Here is a 10980-nt window from a genome sequence, read left to right as displayed (position 1 = left end):
ATCTGATTGCTTTTCCTGGTAGTCTGGCCATTCCTTTGAGATGGTGAGTACCCCATTCCTGAGACAATGGGAAGGTTCCCTCACCCCCTCCCTCCTTGCAGAGAAAACATTTGGTCAGTTTGGGAGTCAAAATGGTTTCAGGGCAGTCTTCCTGTGCTGCTCCAGACATATGGTCCACATATCTATGTACGTGCTAGATTGGTACATTTATGAACATTTATTACATATATAAGATCTTAAATTTTTTATTTCAATAGCTTAGAAAGCAATATAAGCCTCTTCAGACACCCACGGAGAGCTTCTCTTACGACGAGGCTGGAAGGGGTCTCCTCAGAGTATGGTGCAAGAGTACGGTTCTTCCCAGGGCACTTGCAGCTAGAAGAAAAATGAACAAAAATGTAGTTTCCAACTTGCCCACATTTCGAGTATTTTACACCCGACTTAATACTGGAACACTCTCTCAGAGGTTTATTAAGCGATACTTCCGGCAGAGCTTTGGAAATCTGCACCTCACAAACAGAGACCTGTCTGTGATTCCTGGTGAATCCACAAGGTATGCTGGAATTATAAACATCCCTAACACAGGCAACAGTCACAGCATCCATTTAGAAGCACTGTGACACCACTTCAAGTAGCCCTGGCTTCCCCCAAAAGAATTCTGGGAGCTGTAGTTCGTTAAAAATGCCAAGACCTGTTAGAAAACCCCTATTCCACTCAGGGCTACAATTCCAGAGTGGTTTATAGTCAACCCTGAAACTCCAGTTCCGTTCAGGAGAGATGTTGGGGAAACAAAGCATTTCTGTGTACATAAATTGAGGGGCAAGCTTCCTTTCTCCCATCTGTTGCTTTTATTAGGGGAGGGCTTAGAGGATGATTGGGACGCGGGTGGCGCTGTGGGTAAAAGCCTCAGCGCCTAGGGCTTGCCGATCAAAAGGTCGGTGGTTCGAATCCCCGCGGTGGGGTGCGCTCCCGTTGCTCGGTCCCAGCACCTGCCAACCTAGCAGTTCGAAAGCACCCCCAGGTGCAAGTAGATAAATAGGGACCGCTTACTAGCGGGAAGGTAAACGGCGTTTCCGTGTGCAGCTCTGGCTCGCCAGAGCAGCGATGTCACGCTGGCCATGTGACCCGGAAGTGTCTCCGGACAGCGCTGGCCCCCGGCCTCTTAAGTGAGATGGGCGCACAACCCTAGAGTCTGTCAAGACTGGCCCGTACGGGCAGGGGTACCTTTACCTTTACCTTTAGAGGATGATTAAACCTGGGGCTGGGAATAAGGACGCGGATGGCGCTGTGGGTTAAACCACAGAGCCTAGGGCTTCCTGATCAGAAGGTCGGCGGTTCGAATCCCCACGATGGGGTGAGCTCCCGTTGCTTGGTCCCAGTTCCTGCCCACCTAGCATTTCAAAAGCACGTCAAAGTGCAAGTAGATCAATAGGTACCACTCCGGCGGTAAGGTAAACTGTGTTTCTGTGTGCTGCTCTGGTTCGCCAGAAGTGGCTTAGTCATGCTGGCCACATGACCCGGATGCTGTACGCCGGCTCCCTCGGCCAGTAAAGTGAGATGAGCGCCCCAGCCCCAGAGTCAGCCATGACTGGTCAGGGGTCCCTTTACCTTTACCTTGCATAAATGCAAGACAATATAGATTGGAGTTTCTGTTGAGTGCGCTCACCTGGACTGCAAATCCTCACTTAGCAGAGGTCAGTCCATCAGGGCAAATGGGGCATTGCCCCACCAACTCCCTGCTTCCTTACTTGCAACCAGTCCAAGGGGTGGCCACACCCACCAGCTTCCTCCTCACTGAGTTGCCCTTCTAGGACTCAGAAAAAATAATAGAGGCAAGGCTTAGAATTTGTCGGCTCCACCTATTGTTGCTTCTGGCTCCGACTGTTCTTGGCTAGAGCGCCACCTACTGTTGGCCTCCCTGCCTTCTGGCCTACCGGTAATAAACACACTCCAGCCACCTTTGTCCCTAGCAAATGTCACCCACATCACACATTCTGTCATCTCAGTCCGTGAGAGCTGGTTGCTCTTTGAGGGCCACACTTAGGGGCTACATATCACCAGCACAGACTTGACAAGCTGGAATGTGAGTAGAGAAGGGCAGCCAAAATGCTTAAGGGCCTGGAAGCCAACTTTATGAAAAGTGATCGTGGGAGTTGGGTATGTTTAGCCTGGCAGAGAGAAGATTGAAATATGAGAGCTGTCTTCAAATATCTGCAAGGCTTGTTTTCTGCTGCTCCAGAGGGTATGGACCAAACCAATGGATTCAAATGACAAGGATATTCCAACTCAAGTTTAGGAAGAACTTTCTAAGGATCAGAGCTGTTGGACAGTGAAACGAAATCCTTCAAAAGGTGGTGGGCTCTCCTTCAATGGAGGTTTTTAAACAGCGGTTGGATGACCAACTGTCAGGGATTATTTATTCCTGCATCGCAGGGGGTTGGACTAGATCAGTGTTTCTCAACCTGTGGGTCCCCAGATTTTGTTGTACTACAACTCCCATCATTCCTAGCCAGCATGACCAGTGGTCAGGGATGATGGGAGTTGTAGTCCAACGAAATCTGGGGCCCCACAGGTTGAGAACCGCTGGACTAGATGGTTGGCTTGGGGGTCCCTTCCAACTCTACTGTTATAATAATTTTAAGGTCTCAAATATAAAAGAAATATTCATAAATGCACACATATCTAAATATATAAACCACGTGTCTGAAATAGTACAGGAGAGCAATCCTGAAGCCATTTTGACTCTCCCAGTGACCTCAGATATTCCTCTGCAGTAAGGGAGGAAAATGGGGGAAGCCTTACCATTGTCTTTTCAGTTATAAATCCTGTCCTAAGGGCATATTTGTGTATGAATAGGGTGAGCCTGTGGCCTGGATTCAGGAACTAAAGTATGAACCATCACCAAAGAATGGCCAGGCTGTCCAGGTAATGCAATCAGAGACCATTGTCAGGTATCCTGGCAGACAGGATTTCTGTTGTAGACAGCCTCCTTCTGTGATGTATGTATGATGTATTGGGGGGTAGTCTTGGGCTACAGGGTGGGCAATTTCAAAAGTCTGTATAAGGGCTCGCGCACCATTGTTCAGGGTTTTCCTCCCTCCTGCGTGTGGTGAGTAGGGACCCTGTTGCAACAGTTTAATAAAGATCAGGCTTACTAGCTGTCTTGCTTCTCAATATACAGTCACACCTCTTGTTACCTTCGGTTCAGGTTACGTCTTTTCAGGTTGCGTCTCGCGGCGACCCGGAAGTACCGGAAAGGGTTACTTCCGGCTTTCGCTGCTCGCGCATGCACAGACACTCAAAATGATGTCACACGCATGCACAGAAGCGGCAAATCGTGACCCGTGCATGTGTGGGTTGTGTTCTACTCATGTTGAGAACGGAGCTCCGGAACGGATCCTGTTCACAACCAGAGGTACCACTGTACTCTGGTTGGCCTCTGTTATTTTTCTCCTACCGATAGGGAACCCACTTAAGGACTCTATACGGCCTCTTGGATACCCCATAAGGGAAAAGGAGCAGTTTTTCTTATAATACTACAATACTATGATTCTATGCTGCCCTCACCGGCACATTCCAGGGTTGAACCATCGAGCCATCGGGTTTCCTGAAGCATTCCTGTGTAGCACACTCCGCGGCCTTTTCTGCGAGTAGATCCCAGCGTTTCCCCTCTGCTACGTTCCCGGTTGGATCTGCTGGGTCAAGAATGACGGGCCTAAAATACAGGGACAGGAAAGATTCATTAGCCTCAGGCAGGAGCGAAAGAGCCCTATCCTAGAAGCCAGGCCCACCTCCCACCAAGCAATTTGGGGGGGGGGTATAGGCTCCTCCTCCAAACCCACTCATGGTGGTTATGGGAAGCCAGAAGTATCAGGAGATGAGGAAGCACCACCCCTGAATAAAGATACCTCTCCTCACCTCTCACCACCACTGCTATGGTCTGTATTTGAATAGAAGCCCACACTGAAGATCTGCTGCATATATGCTGGTTTGTTTGTTTGTGATGCGCCTGTGTGTTCATGGGTTTGGGAGTGAGGGAAGGGAAGGCTCGCTTTCACCATGTCCATTTTCTGGCTCTGCTTGTTCTGAGCTGTGGCGCCACCTACTGTTGGCCTCCCTGCCTTTTGCCCAACCAGTCCCAATAAGCCACACCCACTCTAGCCACACCCACTGCAGCATGTATACCTCACAAAGCAGAAAAAGATTACCTCACCAACAGAAAAAGATTAGCAACCTCAGCCTAGGGATTTGCAGAATCCCCCAATGTTGAATAAATAACAGTGACACTAGATTAACGAGGGGACCCTAAGTAAAACTCACGAGGCCCACACCTCTGTTGCTCCCAGTTTTAGCCAAATCATGTTCACTGACTCACCCCAAGCCCCCATTTCCTTTCAAGCACAATCAGAAAGGGCTCATTCCCAGTTTTGTTAGCTGTGGTCTAAACCACAGAGCCTAGGGCTTGCCAATCAGAAGGTTGGTGGTTCGAATCCCCATAACGGGATGAGCTCCTGCTGCTCGGTCCCTGCTCCTGCCAACCTAGCAGTTCGAAAGCATGCCAAAGTTCAAGTATATAAATAGGTACCACTCCGGCAGGAAGGTAAACGGCGTTTCCGTGCACTGCTCTGGTTTGCCAGAAGCGGCTTAGTCATGCTGGCCACATGAGATGGCCAGCATGACTAAGCCGCTTCTGGCGAACCAGAGCAGCACACGGAAACGCCGTTTACCTTCCAACCGGAGCGGTATCTATTTATCTACTTGCACTGGTGTGCTTTCAAACTGCTTTCAAACTGCTAGGTTGGCAGGAGCTGGGACCGAGCAACGGGAGCTCACCCCATCACGGGGATTCGAACCACCGACCTTCTGATCAGCAAGTCCTAGGCTCTGTAGTTAAAAGTAGAAGTTGGCAAATGTGTCGTCTTTTTTGCTCTTCGAAATATGGCAACCCTAGAGATCTGCTGCATCTCTCAGAGAACCACCGTTCTCAGGATTTCAACTCTCACTTTAAACCTACAACAGATTTGCCCAAAGAACTCTCTCTACGCAGGAAAACTCCATGGGGAAGGATGTAAAGTTGGGAATTAAAGATGGAGGAGTTGCTGTTCATTTGATCCATGGTGCAGGAATAGGAGGGGTTACTAGTCCATAAGAGGTTCCCTATTTTCACCTGCAAAATGGCAGCGCCTAAGAGGGAGGCACAGAGAATACTGACCTGGGTTTCTGGAGTTGAGTATGCAGGTATTTCTTGAGAGTCTCATTCTGGAAGTCATAGTACTTTGTCCAAAAGATGCAGAGGTTTTTGTACTGTTGGATGAGCCAAAGGACCGTCCGGAAACCTTCCACCATGTTGAAAGAAGTCTTCTCACCATCTTTTTCCCAGGCGTAGACAGCCAGCAACTCGAGTGCATACTTTGGGGGCTTCGATCGCAATTCTGGCAGCTACAGTTAGATGGGAGAACATATTAAGTATAGCCCACAGAAATACAATGGATAGCACCAATGGAAGAATATGAAAGGATCAGGCAATGGAGTGGGATATAGAGGCTGGCCGTACCTGACAACTTAAGACCAGAATTCACAGCCATGCCCCCTTCTAAGATTATGCAACCATCTTATACTTATACACTAATAATAATAATAATTAGGGATGCATCAAAGTTATCGGTGCAGATCTCCAGGTGTTGCCTTTTGGCTAGATTTACTATTTTCTGTAGGGACGCGGGTGGCGCTGTGGGTTAAACCACAGAGCCTAGGGCTTGCTGATCAGAAGGTTGGCGGTTTGAATCCCTGCGACGGGGTGAGCTCCCGTTGCTCTGTCCCTGCTCCTGCCAACCTAGCAGTTCGAAAGCACGCCAAAGTGCAAGTAGATAAATAGGTACCGCTCCAGTGGGAAGGTAAACGGCGTTTCCATGTGCTGCTCTGGTTCGCCAGAAGTGGATTAGTCATGATGGCCACATGACCCGGAAGCTGCATGACCTCGGCCAATAAAGCGAGATGAGCGCCGCAACCCCAGAGTTGGTCAGGGGTCCCTTTATGTTTTACTATTTTCTGTACACATAGATGGGCAAATGATTTGGAGTGCTCCAATATCCCCTTTTGAAAAGACTAAAATTGTGTTTGATATGAAGTTCCATTGTACATAACAGAACTTGCACCCTATTCTCTTGAAACTGAAGAACCTGGCATTTTCAGTGCTCCAAAATGCTTTCCTTTGGAACAGGGTTTCCCAAATTTGAGTCTCCAGATGTTTTGGGACTATAATTCTCATCGTCTCTGATTGCTGGTCCTGACAATTCACTGAAGACCTTTTCTTTCCAGCAGGTTTCTAAACTGAATTCTGATTTTTTGAGTTTGTTCTCATTATTACTCTTGGGTTGTGCCCATTCTCCCATTTACTGTACACTCACTGGGTTTCGAGTACTAGGCTTTTAATCTGAATTCACACGTGATCCGAAATTCAAATGTTTGTTGTGTGTGTGTACCTGTTTGTACCAGTATTTCACCAGACGGATGAGACTTTTCAGTTTGGTAGGGCGCTCCCTGATGAAGTCTCTCTGCAACTCGGTGAAGCAGGGAGAGAACTGACCCCCCTTGCCTCTGCTGCTGTCGATCAGTCCGATGTACACCTGGGGGTCAGGCATGCCACCCCTGTAGTGACCTGTTTTTCAAAACAAAAACGGAGTCACAGGTACAAGGAGAAAGAACAGCTATGGCTTCCCTTCCTGAGAACTGTAGTTTGTTAAGGGTGCTGTGGCCCCCATCCCTCCTTGCAGAACTACAATTCCCACCATTCCCTGTGACGAGGGATTGACTGCTAAACCGCTCTGGGAATGGTAGTTCCATGAGGGGATTAGAGGGGCTTCTGGCAACTCTCAGTGCCCTTAATAAACTACAGTTCCCATGATTCCTTGGGGGAAGCCATGACTGCTCACAGTGCTAAGTGGTGTGAGTGGGGCCTAGGCAAGTGGACTTACCGAGAGCATCAAAGGCCGGCAGGACATCAAAATCAATGTACTCCTCTGTGAAATCACCAGAACGAAGCTGGAAGCTGAGCACCCGTGGGTTGTCCCACTTTGGTTTTTCAATCCGTACTTCTATATCACTCCGTATTCGTTCCCGGCATTCCTTGAGCCTCTTCTCAATCTCCTGGATGATAAAGCCCCTGTCTCTCTCCTGGTCTTCGTAGCCATTGAAGATGTTAAGGAACAGCACAAGGTCAGCATCCGATCCCCCTTTCAGAGCTGTGCCTTTGCCAGATGAGCCACCCTAGGGAGGGAAATCCGATGATGCCTCGTAGAATATCCTCGTTTCCCTGCACCCTGACGAATGAGTACCAGGGGCTGATTCCAGGCAGGTCAATTTCTAGCTTGTGTCAATTTCACACGTATCAATCAATCATAGAATTCTAGAGTTGGAAGGGAGTCAAAGGGGCATCTACCCCAACCCTCTGTGATACATAGATATTGGAATCAGGCTTTTGCGTGGGGGCAAGTACACTTCGAAATCCTCCATCCCACTGCTAGGGCTGTATGCCTGAAGCAGGAAGAGGGGTGCGAGGGGAGAGCACCGCCCCCAGCGGCATGATGCCAGTGGGGTGCTATCACGGTCCCCCGCCCCGCCGGGCTGGGCACCACGCCCCCGCAGGTGGCACACCACACCCCCAGGACGCACGCTATGCCCCCCAGGACGTGCGCCAGCCACGCCCACACCTGCTCTCTGCTCCCCTGCTGGAGCATGAAGCTCCGCCACTGCGCCTGAGTCATCCAAGGCTGAATCAGCTGAGCCACGTTCAGACAACCACAGATCGCTGTAGGTTGGATTGAATGACCTCGAGAGGTTTGGGGTTGCCAGGGGGTGGAGCATCAGGAAGGAAGGAGGAGCATGCATCAGGTTCCGCCTCTCCCCCGAAAGGGCCGCAATCTACCTTCCCAGGAGAAGGTAGGAGCCTGATGCCACCTGACTCTAATGCCTCCCTGTAGAGCAGGAGACTCTTCATGGGAGAACTAATTCGAGACTCAATCCAGAATGGGGGAATCCTGGGTCCGTGCAGGGTGTAGGTTTGCTTGAATGGGGCGTGGGGGACATGGGGCAGATTCACTGGGATGGGGGGGAGCCTATGCACTGTGCTACCCATTAGACACCTTCCATTCTGGGACTGCAAGACAGTAGTGGGCGGGTCCAGGGGCAAAAATGGGCGGGGCAACCCAATGCAGGCGGTAGCTTTGCAGGTAAGGCAAGTTACTATGCACCACGCACCCCGTCCTGCATTGAGGCAAGTGAAAGGGATGGTCCGAGTTCAAGGATGCATCCCAGCCAGGGGAATGATTGTTAGAATTCCTGCTCCATGATTGCAGTCATGGGGTTTTTGTCTTTCACATGACGGTGTATGTTTTGACTCCACAGAGTGGGAAGTGACGGAGACAGGATGTTTGTGTTACTGTGTTCCGTGAAGTGGGACTATTGTCCTTTGTTCTTTTTCTCTTTGCTGTCTGATGCTAGAGAGAGAGGGAGCCATGTTGCAGTGCTCCGTGTGTGTTTATATGTAAATAAAGTAGATTAGCCAAAATGCTGAGTTGCTGAGGTCTGTCACGCAAGGTGCGCAAACTCTGAGGATTCCTAAGATGTCTGTTGGCATCGGCCGCTGAGATGTTCGGGCAGAAGAAAGCTTTTGAAGTTCCCGAGCAATCGACCAGGAGGGAGAGAACATGCCAGTCCGGCATGTGTCTCTGCTAGGGTCCTACTCGAATGTCAGCTGAACTCATGACAATAATCGGGGGGGGGGGAGTTCCAAGAGCCACATAGAGTGGCCCTCATATCTCCCTTAAATTTCCATCCACTATCGGAGCTGGGCTCAGTGGACACTCACTCACTGTCAAAAGTAAATATCATTTAAGTGTTTATCTACAGATTAGTCTTGCTCTGCCAATGTGTCACCAACTGGGAGTGGGTCCCACCCATTCTGGCTCCGCAAGTGGACTTTCCCCTTCTGCATTTTGGGATTCATGACTCACATTGTTATACAGTGGTACCTCAGGTTAAGTACTTAATTTGTTCCGGAGGTCCGTTCTTAACCTGAAACTGTTCTTAAACTGAAGCACCACTTTAGCTGTCGCGCCGCCGGAGCCCGATTTCTGTTCTTATCCTGAAGCAAAGTTCTTAACCTGAAGCACTATTTCTGGGTTAGCGGAGTGTGTAACCTGAAGCGTATGTAACCTGAAGCGTATGTAACCCGAGGTACCACTGTAACATCTTGGGTCCTCCCTCTTGATTCATGAAAGGGCTACAACATTTAACCAATTAATTGGCTAGATTGTGTTAATGGTGTTAAATTAAATAAATTTGGTTTGATTTGTATTAATTTGGAAAACTAATAAAGGGCACTTCTGTGGGGAAAGGAATTCCCCAGCTCAGGGAATGTCCTCTCCTGGGCTCCCTTCTGAGGACGGTGGAGCTACCAAGAGGACCCTCTGCCCGCCTTAATAAGAGAGTCACTTAGCAGCTCTGTGTACAACCGAAAGAATTCTGGGAACTGTAGCTTACCCATCACAAAGCTGCAACCTACAATCTACAACTTTAACAATCTACACTCTCGTTCTCTTCCCCAATCCCATCGCTCTCTCTTTGAACCTGCCCACACCGTTCTTTCTTAGCACCCAGACTCTGGCACTGACCTTGACAACCTTCAGCACCTTGGGTGGAGGAGGGGTAAAATCCTTGAAGCAAGTGGATTTCAGGAATTCACAGATGATGTTGATGGCCTTGCGCACCTGCTCATTAAATTCCTCATTGGGCTGGAGATTCTGAAAGATGAAATTATCGAGTTCTTTTGGTCCACACCTGTAGAGGAGGTCCATGGTAGGGGTTGAGGCAGGAGAGACGATCCAGCAGCTTCTGGGTCTGCTTTCACCTCCGCTGGCAATAAAGAAGGAAATGCCTGCTTTTTACCGCTGTCTTTTGTCTTATCGGTATTTGCTCTGCTCTGCCCTGTTCAGTTTCGTTTCCTTAAGTTTCACTTTGCTCAAAACAGCGGCTTTAATCTTAGCATAAACAGGGTCAGAACAGAAAGCAGGAGAGCCATTTCCCTAAGGCTCTTATAATAACAATAATTTATTACGTATACCCCACACATCTGGCCGGGCCTCCCCAGTCACTGGGCGGCTCCTACAGGGGATAGGGCAGAAATGTTGATTTGTTAAAGGCAAACTCTCTCTCTCTCTCTCTCTCTCTCTCTCTCTCTCTCTCTCTCTCAAAGGCAAATTTCTTCCATTCAAAACCAGATGCAAACTGAAATGCAAGCCTCCATTGAAACGTGGAAATTCAAACTTTTCTGTGCTCTGGTCAAGTAAGGGTGGTGGTGCATGGCCGTTCTTAGTTGGTGGAGCGATTTGTCTGGTTAATTCCGATAACGAACGAGACTCTGGCATGCTAACTACCGTAGTTATGCGACCCCCAAGCAGTCGGCGTCCAACTTCTTAGAGGGACAAGTGGCCTTCAGCCACCAGAGATTGAGCAATAACAGGTCTGTGGTGCGCTTAGATGTCCGGGGCTGCACGGTCACTACACTGACTGGCTCAGCGTGTGTCTACCCTACGCCGACAAGCATGGGTAACCCGTCGAACCCCATTCGTGATGGGGATCGGGGATTGCAATTCTTCCCCATGAACGAGGAATTCCCAGTAAGTGTGGGTGATAAGCTCGCGTTGATTAAGTCTTTTGAGAGCCAGTGTGGTGTAGTGGTTAAGAGCGGTAGATTCGTAATCTGGTGAACTGGGTTTGCGTCTCCGCTCCTCCACATGCAGCTGCTGGGTGACCTTGGGCCAGGCACACTTCTCCGAAGTCTCTCAGCCCCACTCACCTCACAGAGTGTTTGTTGTGTCCCAATTCGACTTCCGGAGGCGGCGCGAAACGGCAATGGCGGTCCTCTTCAGTTGCTGAAGAGGGGCTCCGCGGAAAAGGGTCGTGCGCTACGGCACAGCGACG

The 10980-nt window shown here is 49.5% G+C and overlaps 1 protein-coding gene across 1 annotated transcript; it reads right to left on the bottom strand.

Annotated features, from left to right (window-relative positions):
• Nucleotides 1-229: 229 nt before the first annotated feature.
• On the bottom strand, nt 230-10023 carry LOC114586818 (2'-5'-oligoadenylate synthase 1A-like). The gene is made up of 6 exons (XM_028710639.2): nt 9672-10023; nt 6975-7266; nt 6483-6658; nt 5213-5439; nt 3568-3715; nt 230-375 (listed from the first exon to the last, which is right to left on the bottom strand). Exons 1-6 carry the CDS (start codon nt 9852-9854, stop codon nt 331-333), a joined length of 1071 nt encoding a protein of 356 aa, XP_028566472.2. The 5' UTR covers nt 9855-10023; the 3' UTR covers nt 230-330.
• Nucleotides 10024-10980: the final 957 nt, after the last annotated feature.

This window comes from Podarcis muralis, chromosome 16, assembly GCF_964188315.1.
Source record: "Podarcis muralis chromosome 16, rPodMur119.hap1.1, whole genome shotgun sequence".
Taxonomy (NCBI): domain Eukaryota; kingdom Metazoa; phylum Chordata; class Lepidosauria; order Squamata; family Lacertidae; genus Podarcis; species Podarcis muralis.
Note: the sequence above shows the minus strand (reverse complement) of the source record. Positions and strands in the feature narration are given on the sequence as shown.

Bases quoted from the DNA above. Each gene is read 5' to 3' on its own strand.
- LOC114586818 (XM_028710639.2), bottom strand. From the start codon at position 9,854: ATGGACCTCCTCTACAGGTGTGGACCAAAAGAACTCGATAATTTCATC. The intron at 5,440-6,482 runs GTACACACACAC...ATCTAACTGTAG, and splicing joins TGAAATACTGGTACAAACAG to CTGCCAGAATTGCGATCGAA. The intron at 376-3,567 runs GTGAGGGCAGCA...TTTTTCTTCTAG, and splicing joins TTCAACCCTGGAATGTGCCG to CTGCAAGTGCCCTGGGAAGA.